General features: G+C 54.6%; 1 protein-coding gene across 1 annotated transcript in view; it reads right to left on the reverse strand.

Moving 5' to 3' along the window:
* PRDM5 (PR/SET domain 5) overlaps positions 1-20859 on the reverse strand; it is a 109583-nt gene that overhangs the window by 51605 nt on the left and 37119 nt on the right. The window contains exons 3-5 of the mRNA XM_059695587.1: positions 13430-13552; positions 3060-3234; positions 931-1105 (exon numbers count right to left, since the gene is read on the reverse strand). Coding sequence (XP_059551570.1) covers positions 931-1105; positions 3060-3234; positions 13430-13552 — 473 coding nt within the window. The remainder of the gene's footprint in view (positions 1-930; positions 1106-3059; positions 3235-13429; positions 13553-20859) is intronic.

Below are 20859 nucleotides of genomic sequence, written 5' to 3' on the forward strand. Positions count from 1 at the left end.
CGTGTGTGTGTGTGTGTGTGTGTGTGTGTGTGTGTTTAAGAGCCTGTAATAGAATTTCCCAATGCTTCATCTCTTGTTAGTATAGAATTATACATATTTAAGTTTTAAGTGTTGGGCAGACATCTTCCTCTCAAGTTTCACAAGCCAAAGCAGATGTGTATAACACCGGGCAGTGACTAAGAAATGTGGCCGATTTCAGAATTTCACATCAATGAATGAACGAATAAAACTCTAACCCTATGCTGGGGAGTTCTTGCTCACGTGCAAATGACGCTCTGTTCAACATAAACGTTCCCAAATGCATGCATCTACTCTCTCACTCTTACTAGTAGTAATTCCTGATCCTGTAAAACCCTGAAGTGAAAGAACAGTGTTACATGCTGCTGACATATCCATCGGGTGACAGAGGGTGGGGAGCGATGGGCAGGACCATGTACGCCATCTCAGCGCCATGGCCTCACACATTCACGGAAGTGACTCCTCAAAGCAGCAGCGTCCGCACGGTCCCTGCCTTCCTTGTGCTATGAGCTCTGCGTGTCCCACACTCGCCTCGCCCTGGTTTCAGTGGGAACATCGACGCAGACCACTGAGGCGTGGCCTGTCGCCTCCACGCACCCGCTGCGATTTGCGTGTCTAAGTTCAGATTAGTAAACCAATGAGCTGGGGCGTGAAGGGCAAGTTAGCGAATAGACAAATACTGGTTTGCATAAGCCATGTTCACTAGTTAAACTCACAACCAGGATGTTTCAAACGCCAACACACTACAGGGAGATGAGTGAATGACAATGACCCTGGGAGCTCTGACCTCCCCCCCCCGCCCCCCGTGTCTGCCACACACACACACACACACACACACACACACACACACACGCAGGTTAGAACCACGGGGAGCCAGGGTCCCTGGGTCAGAGCTGCGCTCTGTGTACGCACTGTCTCTGCAGGGCCTGGCGCACGGGGAACTTCTTCCCGCAGGGCTTGCACTTGAACTCCTTCTCCCCGTCGGGCGTCCGGTGCAGCGCGTGCAGGTGCTCGGCCAGGACCTCCTCGCTGGGGAAGCTGGACTCGCACTGGGGACAGGCGTGGTCCTCGCCACAGCCGCGGCAGCCTGCGCGGTCACAAGGGCGCGGGTTATCGGACGCGAACGAGAAGAGCTCTCAGGTCGCCCCGCGTTTTAAAACCACATGAGCTGTGCTGCCTGGGATCAGAACTGAACATTCGTCTCGTCTCTATGAACAGGAACAGTGTTGCCCGTGAAAAGTAACAGGAAGTGTGACTAGAGAAAAAGACATTGTTGTTGTTTTTTTAATAATTTCACCTGTGTTGTACCAAGTTATTACAAAGTTGTGTTTCACTTTCCCTGTAATGTTAACTGTTCACGGCAAGGAGCTAGTGGTACGTTACAAAGGGGGGCAGGTTCCCCCCAAAACGGGTCACCTCAAGCTCATGTTTAGATACATGAAGAGACCATCCAGCTGAGGACTATGCTGCATCCGCAAGGGGAATGTCACGTCTATGTGACAGGCCCTGATAGCAGGCCAGGGAGACCCCATTGCCGCTGGCCATCCTGCCCACCACCACAGCTCTGCCCGAGCGTGCATTTAACTTACATATTGTGTCTGATTATGCACTGAGCGTATATGTAGAAAATGCAGAAAATCTGAAGCAAATAAAATTCACCAACCATCCAGGCAGGAAGAGACAAGCACTCCATCCATTTTTGACGGGTTCTGTGCTTTCATATGTTACACTCAGCCTAGACAGAGCTACTTGGATGATCACACCTCATATGCAATGTTATATGTCGCTCTTTTATCCATTTAACGTGGAAAGGTAACAAAAAAAACAATTGTTTTCCGTGACGGTTCCATAATTTGTTTAACAAAGCTCTTCCTTGTTAGACGTCGGGGCAGTTTCCTTTGTTTCTCTTTATCTTGTACTAGAGGCCTGGTGCACAAAATTCGTGCACAGGTAGGATCCCTCGCCCTGGCCAGCGATCAGGGCTGATCTGTGGGGCAACCGGCGGGGTGATCAAGGGGCCTCTGCTGGCACCCACCTTGGCCGGCCTGGGGCCTGTGGGCTGGGGGCAGCTCCTGCATTGAGCATCTGCCCCCTGGTGGTCAGTGTGCAGCATAGCAACCAGTCGTTCCACCAGTAGTTCTGCCCGCCATTCGGTCTATTTGCATACTAGGCTTTTATTATATAGGATTATGATTTTTTAATCTCACCCGAAGATATTTTTTCCATTGATTTTTAGAGAGAGTGAAAGGGATGGAGGGAGGGAGGAAGAGAGAGAGAGAGAGAGAGAGAGAGAGAGAGAGAAACTTGGATGTGAGAGGCACGACTGGTTGCCTCCCACACGTGCCCTGACTGGCCTAGGATCGAACCTGCCACCCAGGTAAGTGCCCATGACCAGGAATCGAACCCTCTACCCTATGGTGCGTGGGCCAGTGCACCAAACATGGAGCCACGTCGTCCAGGGCAGCTTCTGTTATTTATTGATTGGTTGCTTGTTTTGGTTTGGAGTTTTATTCTAAACAAAAATAGCAACAATATAAGTACTTAATTCATATGTTTTAAAATCTATTAATGTTTATTCTCTTCACAAAAATAACGGAAATTGCTATTTTGTTAACTAAAGAACAATAGGGGCAGTAACACAGAAGTAGGAGATGTATTTAAGTAATGGACACTATTGCATGTCCCGGGACAAGGGAGATTAAGTCTCAGAGACGCGGGGACCTGCCAGGTCACAAGGCAGGTGCAGGGCTAGAGCTGAAGTCCTCCCTCCTGCTCCACCCCTCCACGCTGCCCCGCGCCCCCCCTCGCCCCACCCCCCCCGTGCACCCAGAACAGCCGGGTTTCCCGTGACCGTGGCCGTGATGCAGGGCACACCTGTCACCACGCCCAGCATGCTCCCCCCGCTGGCAGAAAGCTGGGCGCACAGCTGGGCCCCCCCGAGCGCAGTGCTGGCAAAGCTAGCTCCATTTTGCAACCACCATTCACCCCAGTTCTGTTTCTCCTCCACTTCCGTCCGCTGGGTCGCCGAGGCGAGGTCGTACCTGTCCTGCCAGGAGTGGACTCCCCTTGATCGAGGTGGCCTCCCCGCTCCAGGGCCATCGGCGGGGTCTGCGGCTCTTCCTCGTCGGCCTCCATGTCACTGTCCAGGTAGCCGATCAGCAGCTCTGTGTCTGACTCTATGTCTTCCACCGCCAGGTAGAAAATGTTTTCTCCTTCCTGTTGCATGACCAACACAGCTCAGTGGAAACCGGGGAAGTTCCAGCAGGAATTAAGAAGTCATTGCAGAGACTGGGGGGCTGTGCACCCTGAAAAGGCACTATTACTGTTTTCATGTCCAGTTAGTCTGGATACTGAAAAGGGAAACTGACAATATTCAGTCACCCTCACATAAAATACAAACATATGTTATAGACAGTGACACTCAGAGACATCAAATAAAATGAGGGTAACTGTTTAATCTTCTGAAAGTGACTGGCGCATCATTAATTGGCCTGTGCCGGCCGCCCTGAGGCCCGTAAACACATCAGGAAGGACCTTGCTAAGGGAGTGTTCTTTCTGCACCCAGACAGGTGGCAAGGACATATCAATGAAGTCATGTTGAATAACGTTTCATGCAAAACAGGAAGGAAAACGAACTTTCAAGTCTCAGCACACACCAAGCCCTGAAACCATTTCCAAAGCGCTGCACCCGAAACAGCAAAAAGACATGGTACCTGGGGGCTCAGAGCATCGTCTGGGTCCCCGTGGCACCCAAACCCCACCTCAGGGGCAGAGGGAGGGGAAGAGCCACTGGGCAGCTGTGGTCCCGGGAGGAGGGCCAGAAGGCTGGCTTCCACAGGCCTGGGGACTTGTCCTGCGTGGGCTCCTGGCGTGGCTGCTGAGGGTGGAGAGAGGCAAAGCCAGCCTGGACTTACTGAAGCTTGAGGGAGGACAGGGGGCGGAGTGGGGGGGCGGGAGAGGGACAAAGACAGAAGCTCCAACAGGAGTGAAATCCCACTAGGCTCAGCACAGAGGGAGCCTCCTTCTCCTCTGGGGGGTCACAGCGCTCGTGGTGAAACGGGGGGGGATGAGGGGGAGCGGGAGGGAGAGGAGGGTGTGTTCGCATGCATGCATGTATGTACTAGTATGTATACACAAGAAAGACTGGGAAAATATGCATCAAACTGTTCACAGTTCTCGTTTGGGGTGGGAGAAGGGGGAGTCTATATTCAACGCTCTTTTAGATTTTTCCCTCCACAGACAGATTACTTTGTAATTTTAAAAACAAAATACATTAGAAAATGCCTTGGAAGGGAGAAAGGATGGTCATGTCCATCAGATACTGCACAGGGGAGGCTGGGTTCCAAGTTCAAAGCCGGGAGCACACCCGACTAGGGGCTACAGCTCCTGAAAGGAGGCGCCCGTAACACGCAGAGATTCCCGGAAGGTTTTGAATCCCGTGCCTCCGGGACCCTAAAAAGTGAGGTCTAACTGAGAACACGGAACCAGCTTCCAAACTTCCGTTACTCTGCAGCAACCAACACCAACACGCACCAACACACACCAACAAACACCAACGCAGACACAACACAGCGCTCGCTTCTTAAATTCACACAGAAACAGCACTTTCCGGGAGTCGTAAGCCACTTGCTAAGCGTTACCCAAAGCAACCGAGGACGCACCCGGAGAAGCCTTCAGAACAGTCATAAATCTCCGTGCTTATCTCGTCAACACCCAAGAAAGCTAATTAGTTAAACGTCATATTAGTCATTAATGTGGTGCCGGCCTTCGCAGCTCCAGGAAAAGAGCGATTTTTAATTTTAAAACGTGATGCACGGACTGAGACTGCCTACAGTCCCAAGACACGCATGCCTATCCGGGCTCTGACACAAGAGCGGTCTGAACGCAGCAGTCCCTTCAATCTACTGAGGGGAATGGCAGCGCTGCGGCTCCGGGACGCCTGCAGGGTCCCCCGAGAGCCAGGGGCGTGGAGGAGCAGCGGTGTCCTTCGGGCTGCGGCTCCAACCCGTTCACTCCAGGGAACTGTCTAGGCCAGTGATGGCGAACCTTTCGAGCTCGGCGTGCCAGCATTTTGAAAAACCCTAACTGAATTCTGGCGCCGTGTCACATAGAGAAATTTTTTGATATTTGCAACCATAGTAAAACAAAGATTTATGTTTTTGATATTTATTTTATATATTTAAATGCCATTTAACAAAGAAAAATCAACCAAAAAAATGAGTTCACATGTCACCTCTGACACGCGTGTCATAGGTTCGCCATCACTGGTCTAGACAGCTTTTCCCACCGCTGCCTGACCAGGGCCTCTTCCTGTCCCATGGTTACCACAACGGCTTTGAGAAGTGTCCCCCTCAATTGCCTCCTGGCCTGCAGTGAACGGGTTTCAACCCTCAACAGCCATTCATTGACCTTCTCCTCCTGTCAGGGCCTCCCGGCGGGAACCTGCCAGAGGCCTCGCCTCTGGATTCGGGGTGATCTCTGTACCCACTGCCTCCTCCCAGCCACCGCCTGCCCTTGGGCAAGAAGGCGCCAGGCCCGTTGGCCCAGCCTCAGACTTAGCACCCCCTCCCTGCCGGCATCCGCCCGCCTGGCCACTCGCTTCCTGATGCTCACGTTCTAATGTTCAGATCCCCAGATTCACTTTATCGCAGCCACCACGGCCAGTCGCTGGGTTGGCTGGCACTGCCCTACACACAGTCCCTCCGTAACAGCCGCTCCCTGCATGACAGCCCAAGGGCGGGCTGCCTCCCGGTACCTCTGGGTTCCTGCCACCGGCTCTGGGTGATTCCGCTGAAAACGCTTTCGCTGAAAGAGGCTGTTCGATGTCACAGCGTGTCCCAAAGCAACGGCTCTCAGCCTCTGGTGGCCGTTGTATTGGGGACGGGGAGACCCCCAGAGGGTGACTTGACAGCCGTCATCATCTCCTGCATCCCTGCCCATCGCTCTGAATTTCTTGTGGTTTTCAGGCTTCTTTCACTTGGTTTTATGAGCACGTCATTTTCAGCTACTTACTTCTACTCTATGCTGTTCATTATACCGAAGAGTGACAAGAGCTTGCCTGGACGGCGTGGCTCAGTGGTTGAGTGTCAACCTATGAACCAGGAGGTCTCGGTTCAATTCCCAGTCAGGGCACATGCCCGGGTTGCAGGCCCGATCCCCACTGGGGGACGTGCAGGAGGCAGGAGATCAGTGATTCTCTTTCATCGTTGACGTTTCTGTCTCTCCCTCCCTTTCCCTTCCTCTCTGAGATCAATAAATGTATATATATATAAGTTAAAACAGCTTAAATGCCCAAGGATGTAAGTATGTAAGTTAGAAAGATAAAATGTCTAATAATTGGTTTTAGAAGATTTATTAAATGTAATATTTATGTAAAAAACTGTACACTATATGTTTATGTATATGTATTGTGTATGTGTGTGTCTGCACATGTGCACACGCGTGTGCCTCCAAAAGAACAAGCTATCGACAACGGTGTTAATACAGCTCGTTTCTAAGCAAAGGGGCTTTGGGGAATTCTGCATATTCCTCTGGCAGTCCCTATGTTATAATCTTTCTGGAACTGCATGTAGTACTTGGGGGTAAAGGAGAACAATAGTATGGACCCTGCTCCTTGCTGCCAGGCAGTGGCTGGTGGGCCACAGTGCCTGGGGGGGCTGCCAGGGCCCAGTCTCTCCCTGCGATGAATCAGCCACGGGATCCCACAAGCCGCTTCCTCTCTCAGACCCCAGCTCCTCATCTAGGAGGTGAGGGGCATAACAGAGCTGCTCTGGGCGGGTCACAAGGAGGAAGACCCAGCAAGGTGCCCAGGCACGCGGTAATCCTGCATGACGGCAAGCACTTAGTGTGCGATAACTCTGGAAATCCAGTGGTTACAATACTTTCTTTTCAAAACTGTCACATTGCCCTGACCGGTTTGGCTCAGTGGATGGAGTGTCAGCCTGCGGACTGAAGGGTCCCAGGTTAGATTCCGGTCAAGGGCATGTACCTTGGTTGCGGGCACATCCCCAGTAGCGGGGTGTGCAGGAGGCAACTGATCGATGTTTCGAACTCTCTATCCCTCTCCCCTCCTCTCTGTAAAAAATCAATAAAATATATTTTAAAAAATCTGTCACATAAACCAAGTGGCTCTGACAAAGCAGCTTTTCACCAAATGTCATCTGGCCACACTGCACTCCACCGAACCCTGAGCCAGCTCCCCGCCGGCCGCCCACTCTGCGAGGCCCTGCCCCTGCGGGCCACTGCCCTGCCCTCTGCGGGCTCACCCCCTCCCTGGCCTGGTCCTCTGCACCACCTGCTCCTCTGGTCTGTCCTTAAAGGGTCAGGCACCCGTTTCGCCTGTAGCTGAGGGGGTTTCAGGACGGGGGCTAAGTCAGGGAGCCCCGGGCCACGCTCACTCCAGCCCCGTGCTCTGCAGAACCTCTCCGCCCCTCACGGCCTCTGCCCAGTGCTGACGGGCCCACGCCCCTCTGCCGCCCAGCCCAGGGCGCTCAGCACACAGTCCTGTCCCCGGACAGGCCTCCCCGGGCTTAGCAAGGGGGCTCTGTGACCTGAACCCGCTTGGTCCTGGCGTCCCAGTGGCCTTCCCGTGAACCTGCCCACTGTGTCCACCGGCTCACCTCCTCTCCACAGCCCCGGCGCACGCCGGTCTCCGCGTGGTCACAAAGCACCGCTGCCGCTGCTCAGCCCACCCCGCCCCCCGACACCCTTCCAGTCCCCTGAGTCCACACAGGGGAGCTCGCTCTGCCTCAACTTCAGCTGGAGCTACTGTTTATTTCTGTGCTTCTGTCACGTAATTCATGTGATCAATGGCTTTGCTCGCGTCCCACAAGGTGACTTCCTGAAGGCAGGGAACAGGCATGCCCATCGCCCCGCAGCAGAAGCCGTCCCGGTGACCGCGGCTCAAACAGGTCACAGACAGGAGTCGCGTGCACAGAACTGGAATGCCCGCGTCTACAGAAGAACAGCGCCCATTAGGAAACACGCTGGGTATGATTCCCCTTCAGCGCTTACAGTTGGGCGCCCAGCACCGTAATCCAATATGTGGCCACCTGGAAGGGCTGCCACGGGGAACAGAGGGGGCGCTGAGATGCAACCGGATTCCTGACTGAGGAGGAAGCGCCCCCACTTCCTGACAGACTATGTGGGGTGCGAGCGAAGGGGCGGGTCACGGACAGGTCCGAGGTGAAGCTTCCCCTCAAACGTTCACAGATGTCACTCCGTTTAATGGTAATCCTTCCTAAGTGTTCAACATAAGACACCAGCCCCAGATGTTTGCTCTGAACTGTTACACTGTGAATGAGAAGGCGCCTTAATCAATTAGCCACATTGCAGAATGTCTCTGTCGAAGTCTGGGCCCCAACATGGTGGAAGTCTTCCCTATTTATACTTTTTTCAGCTCTTTGTCTCCCAAATTTGGAACGAGACTTCCAGGCCTTCTGAGGAAGAAGGCTTGCGTGCTGGGACAGGGCGGTGAGACCGTATCTCAAGGCCTGGCCTGGTGCCAGCACCGACAGCTCTGCCTGGGGCATAGTTTACGGCCTCTCTGGAGTGGGGTGACACGCCAGGACCTGGCGCTGATGGCAAAGGGACGGTCCAAGCCGTGCTCATAGCATCCAAACTGCTGCTCTGTGTGGAGACTCACAGTCTCTCCCAGCTCTGCCATGTCGAAGGCTCCGGGAACACTGCCTGGTCTGTTCTCACACGGGCGGGGCTCGGGGGGCAACTGCTAAGTCCCCAAGCCCATCTCCTGGTAACGGGGACCCAAACTGACTTCAGAACTGGGGTGCAGCCATGTCGATACCACAAGCTCAGCTCAAGGCCCGGTGCCCTCTGGACTCCCTGAGGCCATCCCTGCAGCCCGACCCCTCGGAAGGAGAGCAGGTCCCAGCCGGGTCTCCATAGGCTGCTCTTCCGTAGACACCAGCACTTTTCATTTACGTTGCTAACATTTTGCACAAGTCCCGGGAGGATGAAGGAACCACATCCCAAAGAGGGTGAGACGTAACCCTTTCTCTGAAAAATCCAAGGAATTCCAAGTTGCAGCTGTAAGTGACCTAATTCTGTACTTAAACAAATAGTGTCCTATCACCAAAGTTTTGAAAGCTTGCAAAAACACTGAGGCCAAACAGTTTTTCAACTATGATAGGCACATTTTTCCCCCTCAGCGCCACAAAACTAACAGTTAAGAACCCTCCGTTTCTCATAGAGCTTAGGGCTTCTTTTGGTTCATTTTAAGCCACATCTTTCATATTCAGAATTTCCTGGTTTACTTGGACATAGTTTTCAGAAGTCTGAACAAACAGTTCACCTAATGATTCTGAAATGTGTGCCTGTGGAGAGAACTGCTTGCCTAGGAGATCCTTCTTCAGTAATTCAGATATTTTAAATCATCGTGTCCAAAGCAATTTTTCCAAAAATCTAATAAGTTACAAAACTAGAAATATAACCGAGTCTCCACAAAAGAGCTCCAATCCTCCGTGAAAACAGACCTCGCATTCTTAATCCCTTGTCAAAAAAAAAAAAAAATTTTGGATCAAGTATTGACGTTTTCCACCAAGAAAGCCACAGAGCCGCAAATGGTTCTCATTTACGCCACTCCTGGGACGTACAGCTCAAATAAAAAATTTCCTGAATGCCCCACATTTCAGATGCCATTTGGGATGCTGGGGACTCATAATATTATGCAGGACACAGGACGATCTCCTCTCACCAAGTCCGAGCTTCTGGAATGCGACCCCCAGGAGGCTGCCCCCACCAATGGGGAGGCTGGCCGCTGGCAGCCCAGGGAACAGTTGGGACCCAACTGTTCCGCTCTCTGCCCCCAGGGCGGATGCGAATCTGAGCCCTGAGCGATCTGCTGCTCGAGCTACTGTTCAGGTAGGAAAAACGCTACCCTGGGGGAGCGAACACAGACCCACATTTTGATCCACGGCAAGAGATGTGGTCACAGTGCAGGCTCCTCCCCTCTGAGCAAAGGGTAAAACGGGGTTATGAGGAATTAAGGCCCTGTCATCACTTCCGCACCAAAGACGCTGCTGGGGCCTCTGAACAGACGCAGATTCTAACTGGGTTCAAGCATGAAGCTTCCCGGAGCCTCTGGCTGGTTTGCGGTCCATTCTGGTCCCGCCCACCTCAACCCTGTGAGGTTGCACAGTCACCTCTCGGAGCACTGCCGGTGGGAGAGTCGGCTTCTGTAGACCCCTGTTTCCTCCAAGAAAAGAAACACCACTGATATAGAGGAAGAAAAGCACTACCGGGCGCACTGAACAGACCCGGGCACTGTGTCGGTCTTGAAAACCAGAGTTACTCACAAAGAGAGACCTGCCAGGGCCCGGTGTCAGTCGGTCTCAGTGGCTCATCTGGTTGGAGCATCATCCCATACATCAAAAGTTTGTGGGTTCGATTCCCACTCAGGGCACATATCTAGGTTGGGGGTTTGATTCCCCAGTCGGGGCACGTACTGGAGGCAACTGATGGATGTTTCTCTCACATCAATGTTTCTCTCCCTTCCTCTCTTTCTAAAATCAATGAATATATCCTTGGGTGAGGATTTAAAAATAATATTTTTTTTAAGAAAGAGAGAGGCCTGTGGGATAACAAGAGCTTAGAGGGGGCAACTGTGGGAAATAAAAGATGGAGACAAACACGCACTGACAGAGCATCCCATTCGCGAAAGGGATCGCTCACTCTAAGGAAAAAGCGGGAGGGGAGCAAGGATGGCCTGCAGGACTCTCACGCCAAGCTCAAAGCTCAGCATGGGACGCCCGGAAAGACTTGGGCAATGGAGAGAGCTACCGATGCTACAGAAAAACACAACGGAAAAAAAAACAAATAACAAAAAAACAGGAACGAGGGAAAAATTCCTCAACTAAGGGAACTCGAGGAAAGCTTAAAATCATTGCTTAAGCATAAGAAGAAAAGAATCTAATTTGAGCTCTAACCGGTTTGGCTCAGTGGATAGAGCGTCGCCTGCACACTGAAGGGTCCCAGGTTCGATTCCGGTCAAGGGCATGTACCTTGGTTGCGGGCACATCCCCGGTCGGGAGTGTGCAGGAGGCAGCTGATCGATGTTTCTCTCCCATCAATGTTTCTAACTCTCTATCCCTCTCCCTTCCTCTCTGTAAAAAGTCAAATATATATATATATATGTATATATATATATATATATATATATATACATATATATATATATATTTTTTTTAAATAATCTAATTTGGAAAGAATAATATTATCTAAAACCCAATAATAAAAAACCTACAAAACAACAGGGTAGCCAAGTAAATGTCATAGCTCTGTAGGCAGCACTGAAATCAGTAATATTTACAAAGAAACCCAGACGGAGTCTATAAATTAAAATTATGACAGAACTGAGACCTCGTGAGATGAGTTTGCCTCAGGAAACTACAAAAACAGATAAGATACCTGAAAAGAATGAATGTCTCCACATTAAAAAAAGATCCATCTAAATCGGTGGCTGGATCAACTGGATTAATGTGTGTCATAAATAATTTTAAAAAGTGGTTTGCATATATCCAGCTGCCAAAAGATCCCATTCTCCACTCTAGGAAGAGCCATCTCTCATTTTTCCATACAAAAAGAGACAGTAATCACACTGGGTATCCAACTCTCATTTGTACTGAAAAAATGCGGACAGCCAATGACATCAGGAAATGAAATTTCTCCAGGACTGTGGCTTCTGGTAAATGTACAACCTAATTCTGTGCTTTCTGCCTCTTGCCACTGTTGGTTTCATACTCACAACCAGTTGACATCAGCATGATGCTCAGCCAATATTAAACTCTCAGAAATTTTATGAATAAATGACATGATGTGTGTGAAGCTTCTAGAACATCACATGCGGTAAATACTCAACGGAATGCTGGCTCCCTTACTCTTTTTCCCTCTTCTGCAGTTTAAGATCCAGGGGCTGGGTTTTCACGTGTGATCAGTCAGAATATTTCTCAGCAGAATATTTCTTTACTAGAGGCCCAGTGCATGAAATTCGTACATGGGGGGGCGGGGCAGGAGTTCCCTTAGGCCAGCCTGCACCCTCTCCAATCCAGGACCTCTCAGGAGATGTCCGACTGCCGGTTTAGGCCCAATCCGGCAGTTGGACATCCCTCTCACAATCCTGGACAACTGGCTCCTAATCATCCACCTGCCTGCCTGCATTCCTGGTCACCCCTAACTGCCCCCCCTGCCAGCCTAATGGCCCCCAACTTCCGCCCCTGATGGCCTGGTCGCCCCCAATGGCACTCCCCTCTGCCAGCCTGGTCGCCCCACACAGCCTGCTGTTCAGTTGTTTGGTCATCCCTCACTAACCCCCTTGCCGGCCTGGTCGTAGGCAGCCATCTTGTGAGGTCGTGAGGGTTAATTTGCATATTACCTCTTTATTATATAGGATTCTCTTTATCACCTAAGTCCAACTCACAGTTTGCACCGGAGCCTAACGTTATAACCAGCGCTATGCTAGAAGACAGGAACACAGAATTCAAAAGCCATGGCTCCCTCCTAGGATCATTATTTGACGTGTCAACTTGCTGGGCCACGGGGTGCCCAGGAAGTTGTCCACACATTCCCTGGGGTGTTTTGCATGAGCCTGACACCGAAGCAGATGGAGGTGAATAGTGGTGAGTAACGCAGATTGCCCTCCACGGTGTGGGTGGGCCTCGTCCAATCCGTTAACGGCCTGAGTGGAACAAAGGGTGCTCCTTCCCCGAGTAAGGAGAATTCTCCCGCCACATGACCTTCCACCTGGGACACCTGCCCTTCTGGTCCCACAGCCGATGACGGGACGTCGGCTCCCCCTGGTTTCGGAGCAGCCTGTGGCCTCCGGACTCAAGTGGGCCACGGGCTCTGCGGGTGTGGGTCTTGCCAGCCTCTTTCCCCCACAAGCTAGTTCCTTATAACAAATCTCTGTGCCTCTCTGTCCCTAGGTAGGCAGGTGGGAAGTTAGGCAGACAGACAGACAGACAGACAGAGAGATATACACCCTCCTGGCTGCTTCTCTGGAGAGCCCTGGCTCCCACACTCTCCTAAGAAGCTCAAAGCTGCCGGATGCTCCCGAGTACGCTTCCTCCAGACAGCCTCGCCCAAACAGCAACAGACCATCGTGCGAGGAGTCAAACGCGAGAGCAAATTAAAAACCGATCGACAAACATCCAGGGGATGAATCAGCCGCGCCTGACAGCAGGAGCCGCCAAGGCAATATCAGAGCATGTAGCTCATGCCCTCCGGGCTCTCAGAACGCCGGGTCTGGGCCAGGTCGCCCCTGCACATGCCGGCGAGCTGCGATGGCTCTGCTTTTACAAGTTCCTGGCTGTTTATGAAGCAGGTCACTGGGGAATCAGCTGAGTGCACGGAGCCCCGTTACTAAGGCGTTGAGCCCCTCGCTGAGCACCGTACTCACCTGAATGGCAGCCAAGTTCTTCTGCTCCTGCGACGGGGCCTCGTGCACGAAGCGCAGCCAGTTGGAGTGGCGCGGGTTGGTGGCGTCCAGAACGTACAGGACCTCCCCCTGGCTCCCGCGGACCTGGAACACAAAGGCCGAGGTACCGGAAGTCAGCAACAGCTGCTCCAAAGCCACCGGGGTCGGAACACGGCGCCGTACCCTAAGTGGACACCTTGCCTATTGGCAGGCGTTGAACAGACGCCGGTTAACACCCCTGCTTCCCCGGAAACACGCGAACCAACCGGGCCCGCTGCTCTGCCTGGCAGGCCCCCGGTGACTCACAGCATCATCCGCTCTCAGGAACCCCACACCGGCCGCTCTCCTCCAGTCGAGATGATCGATTCCTCGGTTTATCTTTTTTTAAAATACATTTTATTGATGTCAGGGAGGAAGGGAGAGGAAGCGAGAGAGAGAGAGAAACACCAATGATGAGAGAGACTCACAGATCAGCTGCCTCCTGCACGCCCCCTACTGGGGATGGAGCCCGCAACCCGGGCATGTGCCCTGACCGGGAATCGAACCATGACCTCCTGGTTCATAGGTCGATGCTCCACCATGGAGCCCTGCCGGTGGGCTGGTAGGTTGATCTCAGTAGGTGCGTCACAATTGCAGTTGTGGAGGGAGAACCGTAACTGCAGCCCACCCTCTGTGCTCCACAGAAGAGGGGGTACTGCTGGGCTCCCCAGTTGGCGGATGGGGAGCTGGAAGGACCCTTTCCATTGCTCTCCACACCTGCTTACTGGATCCTTTCCCCGTGCGGAGGTTGCTGGCCTCGCCAGTGGACCCCACACCCGCCAGCCATCGTGTCCCGTTAACCAGCTCAAGCCGGGTCCGCTCTGTCTCTCCCTGCCTGGCTCGTGGCTTGCGAGGACAGTGAGCTGGTTTTCGGTTTCATGCCATGAGCCCTTCTCATCAGACCAACTCGGCTTTCCATTGGCGGGCGGGGTACCTGCCGAAGGAGCAGGCGCTCCACTGAAAGTTCTGGAATCCGGGTTGTTCAAATCTAGCTTCTCCAGGACCTGGCACTGCAGGTCCTGGGCACTTGCTCTGCTTCATAAAACACCCGCCAATCCGTCCCCTGCGCACTTCGTGTTGCCATGGGAGCCGCATCCAGGGAGGAGGGACGAGGAGTGAGTGACCAGCCCTTAGGCATCCAGGGAGGAAGGACGAGGAGTGAGTGACCAGCCCTCGGATCCAGCGCCAGGGAGCAGAGCGCTAAGTTCATCTTGGCAGACTGGGGCGGGAAAAGCACGTTCCAGAGTCTTCTGATCTTACGGTATCAGATAAAGCAAAACCAGCCAACGAGCTTCTCTTCATGATACATTTGGACCATCATTCCTCATTCGACAAATACGTGAGTCTCTTGCTTATGGCCGGGACACTCTCCACGAACAAGGCCGGGGAAGCACGAGGCCCCACAGCGGAGGAACCAGCACAGACCACAGCCCCCGGGGAGGGACACGCCCCACGATCCACAGAGCAGGAGCAGCAGAGCGAGGGCTGAGGGCTCCGAGCAGGTGACCCGGGGCGGCTCTGAAGGAAGGTCGCTCCAGTGGCGGGTGGGGGAAGGAGCCAGGCAGGGGAGCGGAGGGATGAGGCAGGGAACAAAGAGATGAGGCAGGGAACAGAGGGACGGGGAAGGTGGAAAGGCCCTGTTCTGGGAACGGCAATGAGGCCCCGCTGGAACAGAAGGGGCGCGGAGAAAGTGGTGGGCGCCGAGATCAGCCGGACGGAGATCAGGCGGACGGGCCAAGCTCAGACCCTGCACGGCCACAGGCCGTCTCCGGAGGCCACTCCAGCGGTTCGATTACCTGCTCACAGGACTGGCATCTCCTGCCGGCCCGCAGCTCTCTGCTGCTGGGAATGTGTAACAGAGACGTCGGGAGAGAATCTAGGCCAGCCTTTCTCCCTCCAGAGGAACCACATCCACGCCCCCCAGACGGACAGCTGTGACTCCGGTCTCCCTTTACCTATTTTCATCTGATACCGAACCCCGGGGCAACACGTGGGACATTTTTAAAGTCTCACAAACAAAGACAAAGCTCCTCTCGGGTCCCGTCCCAGCCTCGGACCAGCCTGTGCAGCCTATTAAGGTTCACCTGCCAAGCACCGTCTTCTCGTATTTGAATTTTCACGGGAATGAAACGTGTTGGCTACTGGCCTGCTGCGGGCGCGGCCTGCAACGCAGCCACATTCTCGTCCTGCCGTCAACCCGCCGGATCCCAGGCTCCGTCTGATGGGCACCGGCTTCCTCCGCCAGCGCCGCAGAGCGTCGGCTACCGCGGGAGGCAGACGGATGAGGCCCCACGGGAGATGGGGGCCCTCGTGCTCAGCACGGCGCACAGATCGCTGTGACTGTGACGCTACAGCAAACGACGCCATCACCGCCCGGGAACGCGGCTGTCCTGCCTGTTAGATGCCGGCGTCACTGGTCCAGGGTCCGGGGAAGTGCTCCCTGGGGCTGTCCCTCTCTGGCTGCAATGACCAGGACTGAACACGGTCACCGCTGGTCCGTCTCCCTGCCCAGCATGGACAGAGGACATCACCACAGACTCAGCTCAGGAAGCGGACACCCTGACAGGTAAGCGAACGGGAAAAAGTGGAAATAGGTCATCAATACAAGTTTTCATAAATGTTGGTCTTGTCTTTGTGAAATTGGGTCCACCGTAGACCAGGGAGCACGTTTAGTGTTTGGGTGGCTGGTTGTCCCAGGAGCAGGGCTGCAATGTCATGGACATTATTTCCCTTCAATGATTCCGAAGGCCTGAGATGTCTCACTCGCTGCACGCAGGCCACCAGGCTCCCGGGGCAAAGCCAACGGGACAGACTTGTCCCCGACGTGACTGAACGTAACCGAGAGAACTCGATTCCACGAACAGTAAAATGAATGGCAGGGACCCACACTCAGTCCCCAGCACACGCACGGACGCCCTCAGCGAGGAACCACAGAATGCGAGGCTGTGACTCACTGATAACGGCAAGGCTGTGTGTCCACGAGGAGTGTGATGTCTTTCGACTGTAAAATGTCGTATTTTCTTACTTAAATTACAGGCGCTCTTTTGCCGTTGGGTGTAACGAGGCAGAAGCCTCTGCTGGACGCTGAGTTAACCAGAACTCAGAGTATCTTCGGAGCACGGGACACCCAGTGAGTCAGGCAATCAATTCTGATGCAAGCCAGAGGGGTGTGTCCACACACCAGCAAGCTCACCCCTAGGAAACGGCCGTGATCTGTCATCGCTAAGCAAAGGGCATGAATCTTTCCCTGCTGATTTTTCAAAGGATTCTGGCTAAGTCTTGCTTTGATTCTATACACACACACACACACACACACACACACTCATACACAAACACACACCCACATAGACACACACACACACTCACACACACACTCACACAAACACACTCACACACACACTCATAGACACACACACACGCACACAGGTACACACACACACTCACATACACACACACACTCACACAGACACACTCACTCACACAGGCACACACACACACACTCACACACAGACACACACACTCACATAGACACACACACTCACATAGACACACACACTCACACACACACACTCACACAGACACACACACACACTCACAGACACAGACACACCCACACACACTCTCACACACACACCCTGACACACACACACTCACATACACACACACTCAGACACATACAGACACACACACTCACAAACACACACACTCACACACACAGGCACACACACTCACACACACACACACATCACTGCAGCCTCTCCCCTTGCTCCCCCGCCACCCTGACTATCGAATAACCCTGACCCAGGGCCTCTCCGCCTTCAGATGGGGAAGCAGCGAAGGGAGGCCACAGGCTTTCCGGGCCCCTGTCCCGGCGCTGAGCAGCCACGAGAACCCGGTACACACAGCGTGGGATAACTTAGGGGCTGCGGGCACAGCAGCCTCCTCTCTGGTGCACGCGTCCCAGGCTGGAAGGGCCGCAGGCTGGCACCTGGTGGTGACAATGGGGACCTGAATGGAAAGCCAGGGCCCACGCTCTGATCACTGTGGGCACCATGCCCTCTCCCGGAGCCCAGCCAGGTTCCCCTGACCTCTCGGGAGGGGACGACAGTCTCTGCCCGTGGCCTTGCTGACACTGTGCGAGCCTCCGATGGAAGGAGGCGCATGACCAGTGCACACCGTGGGCGTGTTGCAATCATGCGTGTAAGTGAACTGAGGGAGGAACCCAGGGCTCACAGGGGCTCACAGGCACCTTAGAGAAAAACGGGCTTCAACACATGTCAGGGGACACGTGCCATCTTCCTGCCACGTCAGCTTTTCCAAGGAACACGCGTGACGGACCCTGAACACCGCTCCACGGACCCAGGTGCACCTCAAACGGCCTCGCTGAACCCTGGCGCGAGGGCAGGGCCATCACAAGGCAGGAGCAACCCCGGTGCCACTCGGCTGAATGGGCACTCCTCGTGCCAAATCCTAACACGCTGTGGCTCCGTGAGCCATGGCCACCAGCTCCCGCTCTGGCCTCATATGTGGCTTTAATTTCTCTTCCACATGAGCCCACCACGCTCTGAAGACAAGACTCAGGACAGGACATCTCTGGAAACAGTTGATGGTGTAAAAAGCAATGACAATCTCTAGGACCCCAGCGAGCACAGTTCTGATGGTGTTTTTAAAAGACAATGCTTTGGCCCGGCCGGCGTGGCTCCGTCCGTGGTTGAGCATCGACCCATGAACCAGGCGGTTGCGGTTCGATTCCCGGGCAGGGCACATGCCCAGGTGGCGGGCTCGATCCCCAGTGGGGGTCATGCAGGAGGTGGCCGATCAATGATTCTCTCTCATCATTGATGTTTCTCTCTCTCTCCCTCCCTCTCCCTAAAATCAATAACACAAAGCCTTTTTTTTTTAAAGAGGCTTTGTGTCAGAAAACTTCAGGGCAGAGGTTATGGAAACACTGAGCAGCGAGGAGCCCTGTGCAGGGCGCGCGGAGCAAAAGTGGAAGCACAGCCACTGCCCTCGGGCCCTGCTCCACACCCAGCCCCACGCTGCGGGCATCTCTCCTAAGCACACGGTTTCCTGCTGCTTTTAACATGGAGTCTGCCAGGCCCATTTAGATTAATTGTATTCCCTTCACTCACGTCTTTCAAAACGTGCTCAACGCAGTACAGAAACGAGTTTTCGGTGCAAAGATGCGCCGCGGACAGCCACATGTCTCCCGGGCTCTGGGATGCGCCCTGTCCCTCCCTGTCACCTAGCAACCACGGTTCGGTGCAGAGTTTAAAGAACGGCCTCGGCTCTCCATCCACTTGTGTGGAACATTCGCTGCACTTCATTGGTTACTTAAAACTGTGCCATGAAAAGCTGCGAGTGGGATTCTAGAACGCAGTCCCTGCACTCAACCTCTTCAGTGTTGAAGAGGAAACAGAAAACAGAGTAAAAACACCGCACAAAGCGATGGGCAATTGTTATAAAGCAGGCACGCCTGTCCCCGGTCCTTCACTCATGTGGGAAGGGATGCACAGTGCTGGTCCGAGGGCGGAGAAAAGTCAGGTAAGTGTGAGCGGACGGCGCGAGGAAAAGCTCCCGGCGGACAGGTGTTCGGACACGGCCACGGCCCCGCGGGCCTGGCGCCACCCAGGAAGCGCTACGGTGAGACGCCCCGGCCGGCAGGCGGGAGAGCTGGGTTCCCAGCGGGTCCCGGGCCCGCAGTCGCAGGCAAGGCCGGTCCCCTGTGTCTAGACTGAGTCCACAGCGTGGTGTATAGGGAACGCTGCCTCCCTCCCGGGATCCGGGTGTGGGTACACGGTAGGCCCCCAGGAAAACCCCTTGGTCCTGAGCTTCCAGGGGCGTCCTGGGATAGAACAGAAGCATCATGTGCGGGTGGCTCAGAGGACTGTGCTGTGTGCCCCTCTCGGGAGGAGGGAGCGCAGGGCGATCTCTCCATGGCCCCCGGCCTCTGCCAGGGCCTGGACGTCGCTGTAATAAATCTCAGCTGAGTCCCTGAGTCCTGACAGTGAACCTCCAAATCTGGGGCGGTTTGGGGACCCCCAACACACAAGATGAATTCAGATCCACGGCTGAATACACGGCATACACGCCTGTCAACAGGCGAGGCAGAGGCCACCGCAGACGCAGCAGTGCCATCATGCAGGGATTCGCGCCTCCCACCAGTGCTCACCCGGGGCAGCACCCACTCGGAGGGGCCGCACGCCCCTGCCCACCGCGTCTCCGACTGCAGCACACGCCCACGGATTCTGCCGAAAGGCTCGGCTGCCGAAGGCCGTCTCTGGGACAGGGACGCTCCCCGCCCCGGACAAGGCAGGTCTGGGACAGGACCCGCTCTGGCCCGAGGTCTGGCAGGGACACCGTCCGGTCCCCGGACACACAGCGCAGAGGCGGGCTCCTGAGAGCGCTGGGCTTCCCGGCCCGCCAATCACCGCTGCAGGGCCGGCTGGGCCCAGGAGGTCACGGGCAGATCTCCCCGGGTGGGGCCATCCGACAGGAATCCAGGGCTCTCAGGGGATCCGTCAGGAATGTGGTCCCTCCAGAGACCTGGGGCCCCTGGGCTCTGACTCCACCTCAGGCCTTCAGTGCCGCCTCTGAAATCCCTCAGGCGGAGGCCACGGTGCCCGTGTAAGACGAGCTTGGCGGACAGAGCCCACTATCGCCGAGTCAGCCGGACACTGAGCCCATTATCGCCGAGTCAGCCGACATCCATCCTGGTACCACGAATCTGAAGCTGCGTCTCTGATTTGTTCTCCCGTGGGAAGATCTAGGGCTCTTCTCACAGCACCACCGCCCTGGTCGCTGTGCAGCTGGCTCCACACTCCCACCCCGCCCTGCTCACTGAATCTCTCCCGTCCTTCCAACCTCTGTGGGCAGAGTCGCCATGCACTGCGGATCCCTGAGGCCCAGGGGGGGCCATGCACCCTGGATCCCCGAGGCCGGTGCAGGCCGCCTGTCCCGCCTGCAGGGCCACTGCTCTGGGACGGACCCAGGATGGTAGGCACGGCTCCCCTGCATCCGGCTCACAGGGCAGGAACCTTTTCTCTGCCCAGGGCCATTGGATATTTAGAACATTACTCTCAGGCGAGACAAAATGACCAGCTTAAAAGTTAGCCTGCTGTATCTGGTCAAACATTTCATTAACTCACCCTAATGCCCTGGCAGGGCCAGACCCAATGACTTCTCAGGCTCATAAGGCCCGTGGGCCGGAGGTTCCCCACCCCTGCTCTAGAAGCCCCCGGGGATGGAGCTCCTGGAAGCACCTCTACCCATGGATTCAACCTCTCACGTGAGCCAGACCTGCTCTGGCTCAGCTGCTCTGCCTCCCTGACCAGGGCACCCAGGACCTCCCAGCCCGCCCCCCGCCCCCAGTC

This window comes from Myotis daubentonii, chromosome 5 (genome assembly GCF_963259705.1).
Source record: "Myotis daubentonii chromosome 5, mMyoDau2.1, whole genome shotgun sequence".
Taxonomy (NCBI): Eukaryota; Metazoa; Chordata; class Mammalia; order Chiroptera; family Vespertilionidae; genus Myotis; species Myotis daubentonii.